The sequence below is a fragment of the Neopsephotus bourkii genome, unplaced genomic scaffold (assembly GCF_033783945.1).
Source record: "Neopsephotus bourkii isolate Nb327-2 ecotype Australia unplaced genomic scaffold, CSIRO-AGI_Nbou_v1 NB_38, whole genome shotgun sequence".
Taxonomy (NCBI): Eukaryota; Metazoa; Chordata; class Aves; order Psittaciformes; family Psittacidae; genus Neopsephotus; species Neopsephotus bourkii.
Window position 1 is genome coordinate 1,240,414 of NW_026900555.1, and position 19,980 is coordinate 1,260,393.

General features: G+C 43.3%; 1 protein-coding gene and 1 long non-coding RNA gene across 2 annotated transcripts in view; one reads left to right on the top strand and one right to left on the bottom strand.

Annotated features, from left to right (window-relative positions):
- Positions 1-19,980, bottom strand: part of LOC133207989 (uncharacterized) — a 214,844-nt gene that overhangs the window by 114,564 nt on the left and 80,300 nt on the right. The gene's annotated exons all lie outside the window — the stretch shown is intronic.
- CCNA1 (cyclin A1) lies at positions 707-6,503 on the top strand. The gene is made up of 9 exons (XM_061345276.1): positions 707-813; positions 954-1,109; positions 2,198-2,441; positions 2,660-2,781; positions 3,486-3,709; positions 3,920-4,124; positions 5,022-5,135; positions 5,816-5,949; positions 6,289-6,503. Exons 2-9 carry the CDS (start codon positions 984-986, stop codon positions 6,338-6,340), a joined length of 1,221 nt encoding a protein of 406 aa, XP_061201260.1. The 5' UTR covers positions 707-813; positions 954-983; the 3' UTR covers positions 6,341-6,503.

Sequence of the window (19,980 nt, forward strand, 5' to 3'; positions counted from 1 at the left end):
GTCTGAGGTTCACGATAACTTTCTGGATATTTTTTTTTCACAGACCTACAATCTACCTGGCTGTTTCGCACCCTGCACTGCTGCAGCTGTTGATTCTGTCTGAGCTTGCCCTCGTGCTTTGGGAGCATCCCACTTTTCCAGAACACTATTCCAGTTTGTCAAGATAATTTCACAAACCTAATCTTGCTTCTCAGCACTGTCACAGCCCTTCCCAGCACCACTGGTGGTGTTACCCCAAAATTTAGTAAGTGTGCTCTCTGTGTCATTATCCACACCACTGGTGAAAATCTTTGATGGCACAGGATAAACTGCTTCTTAAATCCTATTACAGGGCTCTGTATTTCCACCGCTCACAGCTGAGGGCCACTCCCTTATGCAGCCGTGCAATCAGCTCCGCATCTGTCCCCTAGCTTAGATTTACAAGGTGCTACAGCAGTCAAACCCACGCTTAAATCGACTAGAATTCCGTTAACTTAACCGAGGAGTGCAGCCAAACCCTTGTGCCGCAGCTGTGCGCATCACTCCGCAGCTCTCCTTGCGCGCCCTCTCCCCGCGTTCTGGATGGACGGGCAGCTGGGCGGGGCGGGTGGTGGTGTGCGCGGGGCAGCGCGGCCGGGCCCTAGGGGTTGGCCCCCGCCGGAGTCTCCATGACTACGCGCCGCCGCTTGTGTTGTCAGGGCGGCGGCGCTGGGGGTTGCGACCAACAGCCGCCGCCACCGCCTCCCATCGGCCACCGCCTATATAGGGGCGCCGGGCGTGTACCTGGCGTGCTGGTTGCTTCTTCTCTGCTGTCTCGGAGGTGCAGCGTTCTCGGTGGGCTAGTGGCGACGGGGGCGAGCGTGGCGAGCGTGGCGAGCGTGCCCACCCGCCATCCTGCGGAGCGGGAGGGGCTGCCCGAGGGGGTTTATTTTATTGCAACTTTATTTTGGTGCGCGGTTGTTTTTTGGTTGTAGTTGCCTCCGAAAGGTACCGACGTCGGGGCGATGCGCCGCACCGGGGAGAAGAGCCGGGCGGGGCGGCGGGAGCCCTGTCCCGTTGCCCCCCGCAGCTGCGGGCGGGCCGTGCTCGGGGTGCTGGCGGAGAACGGGCAGCAGCGGCCCAGCGCCCAGGTGAGCCTCGCAGCCCCGCCGGGCGCTTCGCGGGCCGGGGGCAGCTCCTCTGCCGCGGGCATGAGCGGTGCCCGCGCCCTATCTCGAGGCTGCAGGTAAACGCCCGAGGCGGCGGGGTAAGGAGCTGTGTCCGGCTCCAGCTAAAGAGCGTGAGTTGCCGAGAAACCCGCTAATAACTGATCCTAATCTCCAATTGCTTCCCCGTAGAAATGATCTGAACAAGTAATCCACCCTGGAAGGAAGGGAGACGTGGTGAGGCATTATGTGGGCGCATACCCTCTAAAGTGTAGGGCATAGTTTAAGAAAAGTTCATTCCGAGGTCCCATTGCCTTGAAGCTGGCCATGCTCCCTTCAACCTGCCAGAGTCTTCAAGAAGCTAAAGCTCACAACAGGGTGTCTGCCTGCATTTCTATTCCTGCAGCCCTCCTGGGGTCTGCTGATGTGGCAGAAGGGTTACAGTGATGATTTACAGGACCTAAAATAGCTGCTGTTGTATGTACACAAGCTCTTCATGGCTGTGACTGTGCAAAGCCCCTAACTCGGTGGCTTGCTAATAGCAGATGATGTGAAGGATTGCAGCTGGGTCACACATCGTAGTCCTAGAGGTTGTGATGCTTGAGCTCAAAAGTTCAAACTTTGATTTGTAAGTCAGCATTAGATTCTGCCTTGCAGGTGAAGTCCTTCATAAATCTGTGACAGTGCCTGAGCACTACCTGTTGTTACTTTAACCTGCTGCACTGGAAAGCAGCTGCTGTTTGCCAGAGCTGAATGTGGAGCAGATACTGCACTTGCCAGCCCCTTAGGAGCTGAGCAGTACCTTTGCCTTTCTCCCCTTGATGGTGGGCACTGGGGATGAGGCTGCTCTCTTGGTTCCTGATTTTCCCTACACCTCACTCTTTTAGTGACAACTTTGTTGCAGCAAGACAGCAACAAGCTGAGGCACCAGCTGTAGCTGGTGTTTTTTCCAGTGGGCTTTTATTATTGGTGTCTGTTAGGCAAGAAGAGTGATTTTTCTGTGCTAAAACAAATGATACTTACAGTTTTCTTCCTGAGTTGCCTCCCCCCACAGCCTGTGTGCTCTGTTTCAGGATGTTACTGTTATCAGACGCTTCTCTGGCTCTGAAAACACTGTCCCTTCATCTGGAAAAGATGAATTACCCAAGCAAATGGTCAGTGCTGTGTCAAAGCAAGCGTTTGCGATCTATGAGGATGAACCAGAAGAGAAAGAAAACTACAGCTGCCAAGCAGTTGAAGAGCTGGAATCAAGCCTGTGTGAACTGGATACTAGTGCAATGACTTCCAGTATTCACCTTCTGCTGGATCTGAGTGCAGGTAACTCCTGTAATAACTTAGATGGTACCCACAGCACATGTAGGGTAGTTCTGAATTGTGATGCTGGTAACTTAGTGAGTAGCTTGTTATAAATAAATAACACTTCGAGGTAACTTGATATGTGTCTAGATGAGGCAAATAATTTAATCTTAGACATGGCAGGAGAAGGTGAAGAGGCTAATTACACAAATGTCTTGCTGCTTCCTCTTACCTGTTAGGATCTCCTATGGTAGTGGATACGTCCTTCCAGTCCCAGCCTGAGGATCACATGGTAGATCCTGTAACTCTGACTGTGGGAGAGTATGCAGAAGACATTCATGAATACCTCCGGGAGGCTGAAGTGAGTGCCTTGGAACAAGCTTGTAGGAATTTGTGGTCTCTGTGATAGGCTGCAATACTGCAAAAAGGTATGGCTGTTCCAGGATAACCCAAGGCTGGACTACGGAGGAGAGAAATCAAGCAGTAAAAGCTGTCTCTGAAGCCAGCATGTAGACAGTGATATTTTTCATGATTATTCTTGTCCCTGAAAATCCCTACCACTGGAGCATCTCTTGACTCCTTGGGATGGAGAATTCATTCTTATAAATGGGAGTTGAATACTGTGAAACTACTAAAGCAGTCAGACGTGATGTCACTGACAGCTCTTTTGCTATAGTGTTTTTCTTCCTACCTTTCTGTATCAGAGCATTAAAGGGTATTCTCCCAGTAAGAAGGTGGGGGAGGGAATGTGATTTGTTCAGTCTCAGGTCCCTCTGAATGGCTCGTATGTGCTTGATGGCAAAGGCTTTCCATAGTTCAGGAGGTTTTTACTATTCTGCTACCAACACCATAGCTCTTATCTGTTCAGTGTAGGAATACTACTTTCTAGAGATTCTACTAGTTGTTAATACTATTAGCACTATAATTGTAGTTAGTAGTAATAAGTCATTAATAGTGGAACAACTCATACTCCTTTTGGTATAAGTATGAAGAATGTTAATCAGCTCAGCCATCAATAGCTCTCTTCAGGTTGAGCAATATGATTCTCCAGCTCTCTCCAAACAGGTACGATTCAGGCCCAAGCCCTACTACATGAAGAAACAACCAGATATCACAACAGGAATGCGTGCCATCTTGGTAGACTGGCTGGTGGAAGTAGGGGAAGAATATAAACTTCGCACAGAGACTCTGTACTTGGCGGTGAACTTCCTGGACAGGTTTCTTTCCTGCATGTCTGTTCTCAGAGGGAAATTGCAGCTTGTAGGAACAGCAGCAATGCTTCTGGCTGCGTAAGTTTATCTCTTGTCTGGGAGCTAGTTGCTGTAAACATCTTTGACCAAATTTGAAATTAAATTGAACTAGGCTGGAGAAAGAACTAAAATAAGAGTTCTACACAAATTTTAGTCATGTCGTGTGCTCATCCTGATATGGGTTGAGCAGAAAGCTTTCTCTTACCATAATTTTCAAGCTGCCAAATGTCTTCTATATTCCTCTTACAGGAAGTATGAAGAGATCTACCCACCAGAAGTGGATGAATTTGTGTATATAACAGATGATACCTACACAAAGAGGCAGCTGCTAAGAATGGAACACCTGCTTCTCAAAGTGTTGACTTTTGACCTAACAGCCCCAACCATCAACCAGTTCCTCCTTCAGTATATTCAGAGGCATGGAGTCTGTATGAAGACAGAGAACTTTGCAAGGGTATGAGTTATTCTCCTTTTAGGGCAGTGGGAGAAGTGATCCGAAAAGCAGAACCGCTTGTCTGCTCAGATAACTTTGTTAAATACAGGTTCTGCTACTGTGAGAAGATACGCTTTTTCTCATGCCAAGTCTTACCTGGGACTGCACAGGCCTAAAACTGAATGTTTTGCAGCCTAGTGTCTTCAGTAGAAGGCTTGTGAGACTGCTTAATAAATGTCTCATAAAGCAAATGGAAGATTTCTGTCTGTTTGGTCAAGGGTAATGCATTGACTAAGCAGCTGGGTGGTGGAAATCTGTTTTTTTTTTTTTTGAGCAGTGCCTGCATAGCAAGTCTACCCTGGACATGGTGGTACTACGTATTGCTACACAATGACACAGTACATACCTGTATAGCTGCATAGGCAATCCTGCTCAGAAACTGGTTAACCCAAGCTTATGGCATGTATCTGACCTGCTGCTTACCTGCAAGGTTTATAGGATTATACAATGGCTTTACTTCAGGGGAGCTCACATTCTGTTTCTTAGAGTTGTCTGTTTATCCCTGATCTCCAAGTGAGATCAATCTGTATAAACAAGAACCCTGAAGGATGAGAACATGAATATTCTAAGTACCTATCTGTAGAATTACATCAGAGCTGTTGATGTGAACAGAACCTCATATTAGTGTAGATTGTTTAGGCTTTGACAAACTGTAGTCTTTCTGTTTCCATTGAACTATGCTAAAGGGTCATCTGTAAGATTGACAGGACTAGGATGCTATTTCTACCCATCTGATGTGCAATTCATTATTTTTTACATGAAACTCAGACCACTGACAATTTTCAGTGCTTGCTGTATTGAACTGATTGCACCAGCTAGGCTCATGCTGTTTGAAAAATTTGTGGGTTTTTTGTTCAGTATCTTGCAGAGCTGAGTCTACTTGAAGCTGATCCATTTCTGAAGTACCTTCCTTCACAAACTGCTGCAGCAGCCTACTGTCTAGCAAACTATACAATGAACAGGTCTTTCTGGGTAAGAATAACAACTGCATGTTAACGAGTAGCTCAAGCATTTTATGTAACTAGAATTAGGCTGAAAAGCAAAAGTAGTAGCTTCAATGTATGTTATGAAGGCTGAAATCCTAGGGTGAGTAGGTGTTCCTGATCTAACGGAAATACCTGATAGGTTAATATTAAACCAACCTGAAATATCCTGTCTCATTTCTGAAATAAGAGACACCTTGCTGTCTTGCTCAATTACATTAAGTCCTTACATAAGACCTTGTTAGCCTTTAACCTCCAAAACTTCTCCCCCAGATACCATTCAGGGGCTTTCTAGGAGGGAGGGGAAACCTTAATGTGTCCACTTCAGTGGAGTGATTACACGGAGTGGCAGCTTTACTGCAGGCCTTGATAGCTCTCGCAGCTGAGCGTTAAGAGTAACAGCTTTGGAAGAGGATGGGACCCAGAAGAGATGTAATGGATTCCATGTGCTTAGAGCAGAAGGAACTTCTGGTCAGATCTGGCACCAAGGAAGACCTAGAGTGAAACTGATGACAGAACACACTTGAATCCTTTTCAAGCCTAAAAAAAAAAAAAAAATCTAGTGTGAGCACTGATGTAGTGAAAATGGTTTATGCTTTTGTAGAAAATGTATCTCTTAGATGCATGATACCTACACTGGAATAACACTGTCTTTTCTCCTCTGGCCAGCCACAAACACTTGCTGCATTCACTGGGTATTCATTAAGTGATATAGTGCCTTGCCTGACTGATCTGCATAAAGCATGCCTTGATGCTCCCCATTGCCAACTGCAAGCAATTAAGGAGAAGTATAAGCACTCAAAGTGAGTAACCAGGAAGACAATGTTTTGTAACTTGGAGGCTATAAGCACAGGATAACTCTGGTTTAGCAGCTTAGGCTACAGCTTCTTCTATAGCTGACTAACTTCTCACAGTGGTCTGCTTTTATTCTTGAAACAGAAGCCTCTGTCACGGCCTCTTTAGGGGAAAACATTTGTATCAGGAGAGTAGCTCATACATAAGTAGACACATGTAGCGAATCACAATTCTGCATTGTTGCAGGATGATTCCTTTCCCAATGTCAATTTCCACTCCAGTGTAAGATGTTATCATTAAATTTGTCAGCTAAACTACTGTATTTAGTGATTTCATTTCTATTCCAGGTACCAGCAGGTGTCTCTTCTGGAGCCCCCAGCAGTTCTTCCTCTACAATAGAGACTGGATTCTGGACTTGAAGATTACTTTGTCCCAGTCAGTCATAACATTTTATAGAGCATTGCAGGTTGTGTGTCTAACAATAATGATCAGAATGGTTTTTAGCTAGCATTTTTAAATTGGATACCCCTTTAAAAAGGGAATATTAGACTGTAGCTCTTAAACTGACAGCACTTTTAATAAATACCTTATTACACTGTTCTTCTGTCAGTCTTTCTGACTCTGGTTAATATCTGCAATGACAGTGAGTGGAAAGGGTTATGGTTTTCTACATAAAAGGGCTTTTAAGGTAGTTGGAGTGGATGGTGTGGCTGAAACGAAAATAAAACAACCTGACATCCCCATAGACACAAGTGATTTGCAGTATCTTCTGATTATTTCTCTTCTGAGACAAGCTCATGTGGTTGTAAACAGAACCCATTTTCTGCAGCTTGTTTACCCTATCACAGCAAAAGCCTCCAGATGCACATGGTCTGTGAATACTGAATTTGTGTGTAGGAGACATCAATGTTGACTCAGAGACAAGCTTCCATTCATGGAGGTGAATAGGAGGATTGTTCTGGAGAGAGCTGGAGAAAGGGGAGATTGTGTCTGGCAGAGCCTTAGGAACCCTTCAAACACTGGTGAACAAACTGCAGTAGAGAACAGTGCTGAAAGTTGTGAGGTACTAGAGCAATGGAGTTGAGCTAGATGGCTGTTGTGTCATACTCGTGATATTGAGTAGTCTTAAGGCATAGCTGTCTGAGATGACCTTTCCAGCCAGTACAGCACTGCTCAAAATGTCTGCTCTGCAGTGTAGAGGAACCTCACTCTTAGTAGGAAGGAGGGGGAGTGATAGCACAGGAATATCTTATCCTGAGCTGCTATGCTGTCTGGTGCCCCCAGTTGCTCATGACCTAGTGTTTTTAAGTAACAAACGAAAAGTACTCTTAAATGCAACCCCTGTCCAAAGTTGTTAGGTTGGTCAACAAGTAGAGAACTATATTCAACCCATTTACATGGCAAGGTAAGTCTGAGGCATTCTTTTACTGTAAGAGTTTAAAACCTTCAGTGTTTACTGCTTCCTAAGGGAGTTATCTGTATGGGACACTATGTGCTCACAAGCAAAAATATTCTTAACACTTGACATAATATGCGATTCACCAGACTTAGTTAAGTACCAGCTAACAAGCCTGTTACTTTGATTTTAAAACCTGATTACACCACTGTGTGTCATAAGGCTTTTCTTAGCTTCAGAGGTTTCACTTCCTTCTATGTGTAATTTTTTTTCTTCCTGCCTGCTCCCTGTTGCAGATGGTGAATCCTCTTAATAATGCATACCCTTGTATTTCTCCAAAATAGAGTAATGCTAATGACTGATTAACCTGTCTCAAAATAAGTATCCTTTAAGGGAAGGAAGCATTCAGTTTCAGTCTAGCCTGTGCAGGTCTCTTGCTTCAAACACTTCGTAGTCCAATAAATGAATTTGTTTTGGGTTTTAATGTAATGACATATGATCAGATATCCCAGATGTACCAGCTCATTTATGGTGTTTCAGGCTGAACATAAGGTTTCCTGAAATGCCATGTTAATAAGCCTTACTCTACTGAAGTAATAGTGCTTACTGATCTGCAATTTCTGTATTGTTGAGTATTTTGGAAGCAGTAATCTATCTCACGTGCATTAACTGTTCTCCTAGTGTTAGAGCAGTTTGAAAGTATTTGGTTGCATCACAGTAATGATGGGGAAGATGTGAATTTTGGTCTTATGAACAGTCTGTGACCACAGTCATGTCTGTTCTGGGCCGAGAGATTTGGTGCATCTAATGGAGTAGGAGGTGTCCAGGTCCGAATTTACTAAACATTTTACCTTGTGATGTTTTCCTAGAGGGCAGACTTCTGTTGTACTTTTTTTAGAGTCTACCTAGCTGCAAAACCGATAATAGTTGCCTTTAACTTCCCTGAAGCTTTTATTTTCTGACATACAAACTTTCCCGATACTAGTTTTTTTAACTACAGAATCTGAAGATGACTGCTTCATCTGCTTTCTTCTTTTGTCATTATTTTGCAACTGAGCTAGTGACTTAAATCTTTTTTTTTTAGATTAAAGGCTAAAAAAGGAAAATGAGAAAAAGCTAAGTAGTTAAGGTGAAGAATCGCATAATGCTGCAGTGTGAATGCTGCTAAGTTTGTGCAATATGAATTAAACTTTAATTTGCAAGACAGAAGAAACTGATCTTGAAATGGTCTCATCTGAGATCTGTGGGTAATAATAGCATTTTGAATGTTCCTGTTCTGTTCTCACTTCCTTTTGTTGTATTTGTCTTACTTGGAGCAAGGAAATGTCTTACTGCTTTTTTCTAAGTGAGCCTTGACTCTTGCAAAGTAAAAACTGGGTTCTATATCCTCTCTCATTCTATGTAAGTCACAGCACTTACCACATGAGGAGTAGGCCAGAGGTATCTCCTCTGCAGCTGGTACTCGACATCAAGGTATAAGAGATGCTTCAGTTGGGCATATTGTGATAATGAAGGTGAAATAATGCTGCTGTAAAAGATTAAAAGCTTAAATGCAGATGCAAACCCACTTAAGAGCACTTAAAAAAAACATACTGAAAATGGTGAAGTATATAAAAATACGGATTTATAAGAAGGGAGATGAAAGCAACCCAAAAAAGTTCTAAGCTTTCACTGATGTTCTGCCTTTGCTATGCAGAAAAACTAAGACCTGTAAAGCTCACAGCCTTAGAACCAGATTTCTTGAAGACAGCCGCATATCCTGGAAAACAAATAAAGGGGAGTCAATATGAAGATTAAACAGAGGTAGTTGCAATTCTTGACCATCCCATTTGTAGATCACAACCACAAAATATGATTTTTTTTCCTTTTTTTTTGTTTTGTTTTCATTTTCATTTGGTTTGTTGGTTTTTTTTTTTTTTTAGTTCAGGCAATATTTAAATAGTTGCAGTTTCAGGAATGTCAAGTCTGGTCCTGCTCATATAGATTTGTGAAGATCAGTCTGACTTTCAGCGTATGTATTTCAAAGAGTGAATATTGAGTTCTATGCAGGTCACATTATCTTCCCCCCAGTTAAAAATGTATTTGGGCAACACACTGGGAGTAAAACCTACTGGTGAGACAGCAGGATGAGCACATCCAAGTTGCTTTGAGTAATCATTCCATTTTCTGGAGTGGGTTGGAATTGAAAAGTGTTGAAGATTAAGTTTGACCCATGATGTTCAGTTCAAGAGCTTGTTAACACTGGTATTAGAAAGCAACAGTAGCTCCCTAATCTTATTCTAGCAGTTTCCATACTATTGTGCTGTGACTTTCAGAAGACTCAAATGTGCTGTGGTTACATGATCCTATTTCTTCTATGTTGTATTTTTTTTGGGTTTTTTTATCAATAACTTCTAAAATTAAATACTGTAGCTGCCTCTGGTGACCTGAGAAAGCTGTTCTTATAACTATGTATGTATTGTGGATCCATTGTTCACTTAAGACTAAAATGGACAAGCAGAACTCAATCCTCTGGGAAAGTACTGATTTAGCACTTATTATCTGCCTTTGTTTTCCTCTTCTCTGGAGGTGAGTTAAAGATGTCTGAGAGGCAATTGGGTGATTAGAGGGAATGTTTTAACTGTGGTCAGGATAGTTAAGCTGTTAATTTAGGACTGATGTCTGCCTTACCCAGAAACCTGGCTGTGTGACTAGTCTGTGTACATCCTGCCTGTTGTCATTTCTACAAATGACTAAAATTAGCTCTGATCACTGAGGTTGGTAGTTACTTTAGCCAGTGACCTTGAAGCAGCTTGTGGGACTGCTCTTAAGGATGAGAAACAGGCCAGCAGCATCTGTGATTTCTTCCTGGAATCAAGCTTTTTGTCTTGCAATTTTCCTCAGCCCTCATTGCCCCAGGGCAAGATCATCTTGGTGTACTGAAGAGCTGGGCAGGCTCTATTAAGTGGATGTGGCCTGGAGGAGGTACAACCCATCCCCTACTACTCAGATGTTCTAAAACACTGAGTCTTGCAAATGTTGTTAGGTCCTCTGCTAGTCACAGTGGATGTACAAATTTTCCCATTGCATCAGATAATGCAGAGTCTCACAGAATACTTATTTTTGGCTCTTGTCTGCTTTGTCTTGTATCCTAAGCTCAGACTTTCTCTTGGATGCTTGTTCTGATTGCATCCACTTACTGTAAAAATGCTACAAAGCTCTGCATAATGAGATGCCCATAATGAACATCCCTGGCAACACATTTATGGAGGATGTGCACTTTATCTGGTGTTCCTGCAGAGACGCAGAGAAACATTGGCTTAGAAAGCATGTGTGATGAGTAGCTAAGGGAGCCAGTCCCAGCTCTTCTTGTGCCATGCTTGGGGTTTGTTAACATAGGTGGCAGCAGCAGTGCAAATATTGGTGAGAATTAGCACAAACTTCAAGGACAGTTTAGAGGAAGATACTGAACATATGTGGTTAATCCTAAACTACATGCCTGCGTTCATCAAATTAACTTGTGTCTAAACTAAGCCAAGACAAGGAAGACCAGCCAGTCCTGGCCCTATTTTTCCTGAAGATGCTAAAATTATGGCTCTGTCCTGGAGTTTGTACAGTGCTTGTCTGGCTAGGCTGTGCTGGTACTGAACAACAATAGCGGGCTGAGCAAGTACTGGTTCCTGGCCAAATGTCTGTCTCTGTTTGGCTTTCTTCCATGATGCTTAGGGCTAGTTCCTTTTCCAAGCAGGTTTATCCTGGGGAGAGCTTGTTGGAGCAGGACAGAATTGTCCGTGTGAGGTAAGGGGCTGTGTGGTTGGTTGTGTCCAGTGCTTGTGCTTGCTGTCTGCCCCGCTTTTGTCTTAGTAATGTGCTCAGAATGACCAAATGTCACGGACGCTGATACAAGTGAATACCTAGCTAAATTGAAAGAAGTTCTGTCCTTGTCTTTCAGACCCTCTTTATCTGAACACAGAGGAATATTACAGAACTTTAGTGCTGTGAAGATCAGGCTCATGATAAAGCATAAAGTTCTGGCAAGAATAGCCTTCTCCCTCCACCATGTGCAGTCAAGCTGCCTTTTCTGTGTTTTTTTTTTTTTTATAATTGTTCGTGTTTTGATGTGTAAATAACTTGGAAAAAGGAGGTAAGAGAGCACTAGATCTCACAGTATGCAAAAGATTAGGCATTTGATAATAATTAGGGGGCTGCTTACAGCAGAATACTGTAAATGCTATCCCGGTCTGGGCAGAAACTGAAGTGCAGTGTACATCTCGATCATCTTCCATTTAGTTTTTTTTTTGTTCCTCATAAAGAGGATAGAAGTATCTGGGAATTAACAAAATGGATGGCAAAACAGACTGCAGATGAGCAGTAACAGTAGTTCTGTTCTCCAATCTGGTAATGGAGTGAGATGTCTAGGGGGCAAACCAGGTTCACTCCAAGCTATATTTGCATAGCACATGCTTAGGAAGAAGATGCCTGTCCCAGTGTTGTGATGTATTGTCACCTCTAGTTACCAAAGAGGCACATAAAAATATTCTCAGTTTCAGCCATACAAAGAAATACTTCGAGCTTTTAATTGTGTTAAACCAGAAGAGTGAATCGACTTAGTATCCCTGGTATTTTTTACTGTATTCTGCTGGCCTCTGAAGATTACAGCCAGAAGAGGGCACTGGCGTCCTTGGTCTGTGGCTTGAGGGGACAGTCAGCCTCAGCCTTTCCCAAAAGGATGTTGGGTCAGAGTTCAAGAAGGTTATCTAGTCTTGGATTCAGATTTACATGGTTTTGGGTGCTAGCAACATGTGCGATCACTGCAACATACGGGTATGTTCAGGTATTTTCTCGTTAAATGTAACCAGAATTTAGTGAAGCTGCAATGAAAAGTGGTCATCCATGCTGTCTAGCACTGATACATGGTGCTCCAGGGATACTTGAAGAAAATAAATGCAACTTTTCAGAATTATCTGCAGTATTGTACTGTGAAGTTTGACTTTTTGCACTAGTTTATCCAAGGCTTTCAGTTAGGTCTTTTACCTGGCTATACAAATCAGGTTATCAGACGTTGGCTTACCCTGTCTTAAACAGATTTTAAGTTTGAAACTATGAAGGAAGTTGTTCACGTTCATGCTGTAAGTGTCCTGTTGAAGCAGGTCTGATGGAGAAGCATCTCTTCATATTATAGGTAGGGCAGATGAAGCTCTGTAGTATTACAGAGCTTGTATAGCTTGTGCAGGAGAGAGGGGAATTCCTGTCAGATGATTCAGCCCTCTTTAGAGAAAGGGAGAAAATCAATGATAACTTTCAAGCTAGAATAGGTTCCTCTTGCTCGTTGAAAACTTTAGTGTTAGTTCTTGTTCCAGGCTAATCTAGCTAGATGGAGAATGGTTGCTTATGACTATTATTGCCCAGTTTATGGTGTTCAAGTGTAATTTTTCTTAGTCATGTTTTCCTTGTCCTGTTCAAAACTTAACTATTGAGTTTTACTTTCACAAGCTTCTCATCCATTCAAATATATACATTTATTTTTTTTTTTCTGTAAGTATTTCCAAAATGTGTTTTCTCTTATCTCTAGTCTTTAAAGGGAAGGCAGGAGGTGTGCTGGAAGTCAGTAGAAAGCTTGTATCCAGAACAGTCATCTGAGTGCTGCAGCAATGATCAAAATAATTTAATGCAAAACTTGTCAGTAAAGCATTTTTGTCAAATGGAAATATTTTCTCCTTGGGCATGTATGTTGCTGAGTTGTGACTGACCCTAGGTGCCTTATACTTTTTGAGCTTTTGGGGTTATCTATACAGATGTTTGTAAGACAGCTGCTGAACCAGTTGTGCACAGAGGCAAGGGGTGCATGCCTGAGGTGCTCCATAGACATTGGCTAGAGGAAAACAGATGTTCTGGCTAACAGAACACTTCTGAGGGTGGGGCAGCCACATGCACATCTTCAGTAGGCACTTGAACATCCATAAACAAATGCAGTTTTCCACAAATGCCTGTACATCTGATAGCTGAATATTGTACTCCTTCCTCTGTCTTTTCATTTGGTGACTACTCACGACTTTCAGATGATGCAGAATGAGGGTGTGGCTCTGCAGAGGCTGCAAGATAACACTGTGCAGGGCTCCTGGCCCAGAGCCAGCAAAAAATGAATCTCCCATCATGCAGGACTGACACACTAGTGCTGAACAGAGCACACTCACTTTTAAAAGCATCTCCTTGCACCAAGTTTTAAATGTGAAGCTGTGTCCTAATCTTTTTTAGCTGGTTATCTTGCATCTGGTGAAAGAACAAGCCCAGCAGGGATTAATCAAGCTCTGATAGCTCTGGTTTGCTTGGTTTCCTTCTAGCAAGTAATCAGGGCAGAAAGCTGTGCTGCAGTTTGCCAGACTATGCCTCATAAAACTGTACTTTCTGTAAAAAACTTCTTGTCTTAGTACACGAACACTAGGCCATCTTGAAAGTCACAGCACAACCACTGCCTGTGCTCCAGACCACTGATCTGGGCAGTATATAGGGGATGTACGAGTAGGTTCTGCTGTTTAATACTAAATCTGAGTCTATTCAGAGGTTACTGCTTGGGAACTGCTGATCTCTGTAACATCCACTTGTGTTAAAGCAAATGCTGACGGCATTTAAACTGGCAAAATCCTTTATTGTCAGCTGAAATCTCCAGAAACTTTCATAGCTATCTTGTGAGGACAAAAACTTTTTGTTTTTAAACAAGCAAGACCAAAAAATCCACAGCAAACTTAAATTGACTAATCTAATTACCAAGAAAACCACATTACCATTATTGTATCAATACTGTACTGAATTGTTGCTAGAAGAACACAATATTTATTTAACTTAATTAAATAAAAATTGATGTTAATTAAAAAATTTTTTTCAACATCTTTGTTGGTGACATGGACAGTGGGATTGAGTGCGCCCTCAGCAAGTTTGCCGATGACACCAAGCTGTGTGGTTCGGTTGATACACTGGAGGGAAGGAATGCCATCCAGAGGGACCTTGACATGCTGGTGAGGTGGGATGATGAAGTTTAACCATGCCAAGTAGAAGGTCCTACACCTGGGTCAGAGCAATCCCAGGCACAGCTACAGGTTGGGCAGAGAACAGATTCAGAGCAGCCCTGCAGAGAAGGACTTGGGGGTGTCGGTCAATGAGAAAATGAACATGAGCCGGCTTCAGTGTGCCCTTGCAGCCCAGAAAGCCAACTGTATCCTGGGCTGCATCACAAGGAACGTGACCAGCAGGACGAAGGAGGTGATCCTGCCCCTTTACTCTGCTCTCATGAAACCTCACTTGGAGTACTGTGTGCAGTTCTGGTGTTCTCAACATAAAAAGGACATGGATCTGTTGGAACAAGTCCAGAGGAGGGCCACGAGAATGATCAGGGGACTGGATCACCTCCCATATGAAGATTGGCTGAGAAAGTTGGGGCTGTTCAGCCTGGAGAAGAGAAGGCTGCGTGGAGACCTCATAGCAGCCTTCCAGTACCTGAAGGGGGCCTATAGGGATGCTGGGGAGGGACTCTTCATTAGGGACTGTAGTGATAGGACAAGGGGTAATGGGTTAAAACTTAAACAGGGGAAGTTTAGATTGGATATGAGGAAGAAATTATTTACTGTAAGGGTGGTGAGGCACTGGAATAGGTTGCCCAGGGCGGCTGTGAATGCTCCATCCCTGGTGGTGTTCAAGGCCAGGTTGGACGAGGCCTTGGGTGACATGGTTTAGTGTGAGGTGTCCCTGCTCAGTGGCAGGGGGGTTGGAACGTGATGATCTTAAGGTCCTTTCCAACCCTAAGTATTTTATGATTCTAAGTCTGGCCTCCTTTTCTTACAGTTTCTCTGCAAAAAATGAGGGCAGTAACACTGCATCACAGCATGTCCATTAATGTCTAGTAAAGGGAACAAAAAAAACTATTAAAGTTTAATATAACAGGAAAAATTGTATGCTGGTAAGTCAAATTTTTCTGGTTTGATGTTAGAATAATCTAAGATTGCCTCCCTTTCATAGAAACAGGGATCAGAGCAACTGGGTAGATAACTGGTACTGGTGATGTCTGGTCAGAGAAGGGGTCTGATCAAGAACAATGGCAAGTAGTAACGTGATGTATGAGGTGTAGAGATAGGTGGTTGTTTGAGACTCATGAATAATGAAGCACTTTAGGAGCTAGGATGATTTAATATGGGGAGGATTAATCTATCATTAAATAAGCTATGTAATCTTCCCTTCCTCTCATGTGAAGCCTTCCCTTGTGCCAGTTAGAGAATTTGAAACTGCTTATTCAACTGGGACGCAACTAAAGAGGTTGAAAACTCCCCCAACAACTAGAAAGTAAAATCCTCCAAATCTTTTCGTCTTGATGCCAGCTCCACAAGGGGTAAAGCACTTGCTGAGGAAAAGAGGGTGAAAAAATCTTCTTTCCAGCCTTATAGGACTATTTTGTCCAGGAGCATCTCTGGATAAAAGCAGTGTGGCAGAGGCACCTGCTGTTGATGGTTTACATGCTCTGGTGCTCTTGAATTCAATTCTGTTCCTTAACCTGCTAGGGCAGTTTAGGCCTCTTCACTTTTTCATGGTAATTGTGACAAATGGAGGCCTAGGGCTCTAGGTTCTGTTGCTCTGAAAAATCTGGCTTTTTGTGTGGGTGGTTGATAAATGGAAGTCTGGAAGCTTAAAATGTCCACCTTCTGCTCTTCTGTACCCTTTTTCCACCTATAAAGATAAATCTATCTCAGCATAGCTTCCTGAAGATATTCTGAGGCTTTTTCCTGAGCAACTAGCAGGTGTAAAATTGTATACAAGATAAGAAAGAAATACCTTAGTAGTAAGAGTGTGAACGTGAAAGTATTTTTATGGGTACCCAAAGAAAGAAGACTACTTACCCACCACTGAGGTGGGGAAGGCAGAAGTGTTAAATTCCTTTTCTGCTTTAACCTTCACCCTTTGGTGGTTTTAGTTGAGCTGCTGACTATTGTTAGTGGCAACAAGATGAGAAGTGCTCTGACAGATGTAATATTGAAAGACTGTGTCATTAGCAAGCCCCTCCCAGAACTGCAGGGGAAGTGAGTTTCAGAAGACCATAAAAAGCAAGTTTAAGGGTTTTCGAGAGCAGGGGTGAAAGAGAAAGGATATATTAGGAAATGATAGATTACTTGGGCTCAGTTTTGAACAAAAAACAGAGGGAATGTTAATAATCAAAATATAACTTCTATCAAGGCAATTCAGGTGAGTGATAGCCAACACTGTTAGATGCAAGCTAATAGTGTATCAGCCTAATGTCCTCCTAGGATGGGTGTTGTAAATAAAGAAAAAGTAAATGTGTAATATTTTTTTCTTGATTTCTAGTAAGACCTTATGACACGTAAGTAAGGGGAAACCTAGATTTCATGGAAATGAATGAGGTTATGTGATTGGTAGGGAATTGTACTCAGATGGTAGTTGTTCCTTGTTATCCGAATGGATAGTCATTAATGAAAGTGATTTTCACTAGTGAGTTAGGTGAAGTAAAGAGCATGTTTATAAAGGTGCAGGCAGCACTAAGGTGAGAAGGGATGCAGATCCATGGGGGGATAGCTCCAGTGTTCAAATAGTCCTGCAAAGCTGAAATGGCCTGAGCAGAGGATGCAGTTCTGTAAAGGCAACTGCACGTTTGCAAGGAGGCAAGTGCAGGAAAGCTGGGGAATAGAGTGGGAACTGATTGCTGGGGGAGGGCCGTGTTTCAGGCAGGAGTCAGCAGTGTTAGGCTGGAAGGTGTTAACAGGACCATGGTCTGCCAGGTGTAAATGCATTCCGAGCATGGTCTACCAGGTGTAAATGCATTCCTTGCATGCTGCTCAAAGCAGTAAGGGAGGCTCTGAAGGGCTCTGGAGGGAGCCTGGCCAACTGCCCACTATGCACAGCTGCTGCAAAATGCCTTAGAGGTGGGAAGGCAGAGGGGGTACATGATTAAGGTCCTCAAATACAGGTAAGGGAGGAAATAAATCAAAGAGGCAACAAGGAATAATAGGCTTACAGGACAGCAATGGAGGTTTTAGTTATCTCTCAAGGAAAGAGCTGTGTAACAAGACAGCTGAGTGTGGAACATGGTCATGTCAGTTGCTTGTGGAGGGTTATAAGAGCAAGGCAGGTACGTATCATAGACTCCCATCACTTGAGAGCAATACAGGTATGGGTGCTGCTGCCTCAGGAATGGGAAAGGAACAAGGAGGTACTCCTAATGCAATAATACGATTTTATGAAAGTACTATAGAACTGGTAGGGCAGAACTCATATATGACACTGTTCTCTTCATGTTTTCCCAGAATAAGAATAAAAATGTGGCTCTTTACCACTTCTGCCAAATCAGGATCTAGCTTGAAGGCTTGCTGACTCTCCAGTCAATTGTTTTTGCTCATGCTGGCACTAGTTAAAACATGGTTTGGAAATGCTGCTGATGTTAGAGAAGAGAATAAAAGCTAGCTTATGCACTCATGGTTGTGTGGGCTCTGCACTGTTCTGTATATTCATACTGTCTGATGCAGTTGCAAACAGCCCTGAGCAACAGAATGGCCGTATAGCTAAAATGAATATTAACCATGGACACTTGACCCTGCTGTACTTGTACACCAAGTACTCTAAACTAAATAAAATAATATGAATAATGAAATTGTGATGGATAAACATGGGCATCTAACAGAAGTTCTGCCTTAATGCTTGAGAACAGTATCAAGTGGATACTAAAATGCTGACATGAAGTAGCTGTGTAAAAGAGCAGTTGGTTTGTCTCTGTGCACCCTTTGGGGAAAGAATGTAAGCTGTCCTTCAATAAGCCTAACTACATAGCACTCGGTGCCTTGCCTTTCTGTGCTGGCAGCAGTGATAATTTACATCTCCCAGGCTTTTGACACATGAAATGTCCAAAGGCATCTCAGATGTGTTTTCTTGGAAACATCAATGGAGCACATTGCTTAATATTACTCTGCCCCCCATTTTTCCCTTATAGTTTAACTTTATGATACTAAAGGTCGTTTCCAACCTGATTCTATAATTTTCATTTGGTTATGTTTTCTTTTTCTTTCTTTTGGAAAAGAAGGAACTGCAGGAAAGGAGAAGGTAACTAAAGTTCTAGGACTTTGGATTTTGAAGGCTGCTCAGCTGAAGCCTTTCTCATGTGGAGAAAGAATGCAGAGAGTGAATTCTGAATTTCTGTGCTAAAGGAAAAATGACAGACTTCTCTCCTGCTCTGTGTAAGATCTGAGGAATTCAGCACATCCCAGGATAATTTAGTACAAAGGTGCCTCCAACCTCTAGCATGAAGTGGGATCAGTCAGGAGTGCAAGCTGGCTGCTCAGAGCTTTATTCCACTACTTGGTTTTGAAAACCTCCACTGGCGGAGATGGCACAGTCTCTTTGGGCAAACTGTACCACTGTTTCAGTGTTCTCACAGTGAAACAGTTTCTCCATATTAACAGAGAGTTTGTGGGTCAGGGTTAAAGGGAGAACAGGTATGGGAGACATTACTGTGAGGATCTGTTACAGACTGCCTGATCAAGAGGAACCTGTGGATAAAGCACTCTACAGACAGATAGGAAAAGCCTCAAGCTCACAGGCCTTTGTTCTCATGGGGGACTTCAACCACCCTCACATCTGTTGGAATGATGGTACAGCCCGGCACAAGCAATCCAGGAAGTTTCTCAATTGTGTGGAAGACAACTTCCTTCTGCAAGTAATAGAAGAGCTGACAAGGAGAGGTGCCATGCTTGCCCTCATGCTCACCAGCAGGGAAGGGCTCGTTGGAAATGTGACACTCCAGGGCAGCCTTGCATGCAGCGATCACAAGACGGTTGAATTTGAGATCCTTAGGACAGTGAGAAGAGTGTGCAGCAAGCACATTGCCCTAGACTTCAAAAGAACAGGCTTTGACCTCTTCAGGAACCTGCTTAGTAAGGTTCCATGGGATATAGCCCTAGAGGGCAGGGGACCCAAGACTCTTGGTTCATATTCAAGGATCACTGACTACAAGCTCACGAGTGTTGCATCCCAACTAGAAGGAAGTGCAGCAGGAAGGCCAGGAGACCTCCTTGGATGGATAAGGAGCTCCTGAGGAAAATTCAAATGACAAAAGAGTTTTATACAAAGTGGAAGCAAGGACAGGCGGCCTGGGAAGAGTACAAGGATGTTGTCCGGGAAGCTAGGGACCAGGTTAGGAAAGCTAATGCCAAGTTAGAATTAAACTTGGCTACGGATATTAAGGATAACAGGAAGGGATTCTACAGGTACATAGCAAATAAAAAACAGATTAGGGAGAATGTAGGCCCCCTCAGGAAGCTCTCGGGTGAACTAGCTACACAGGATTTGGAGAAGGCTGAGGTTCTGAATGACTTCTTTGTGTCGGTCTTCACTAGCAAAGGCTCTGACCGCACCACCAATGTCCTGGAAGGCAGATGCAGGGACTGTGAGAATGAAGACCTTGGGCCCACTGTAGGAGAGGATCTGGTTTGAGACCATGTTAAGAACCTGAACGTGCACAAGTCCATGGGTCCTGATGGAATCCATCCACGGCTCCTGAAGGAGCTGACAAATGAAGTTGCTAAGCCACTGGCCATCATATTTGAAAAATCATGGCAGTCAGGTGATGTTCCCAACAACTGGAAAAAGGGAAATATAACCCCCATTTTCAAGAAGG

What these genes read in the sequence shown, in the direction of transcription:
- CCNA1 (XM_061345276.1), top strand. Translation starts at nt 984, where the DNA reads ATGCGCCGCACCGGGGAGAAGAGCCGGGCGGGGCGGCGGGAGCCCTGT. An exon ending in AATACCTCCGGGAGGCTGAA is followed by an intron (nt 2,782 to 3,485) that starts GTGAGTGCCTTG and finishes CTCTCCAAACAG; the next exon opens with GTACGATTCAGGCCCAAGCC. An exon ending in AGACAGAGAACTTTGCAAGG is followed by an intron (nt 4,125 to 5,021) that starts GTATGAGTTATT and finishes TTTTTTGTTCAG; the next exon opens with TATCTTGCAGAGCTGAGTCT.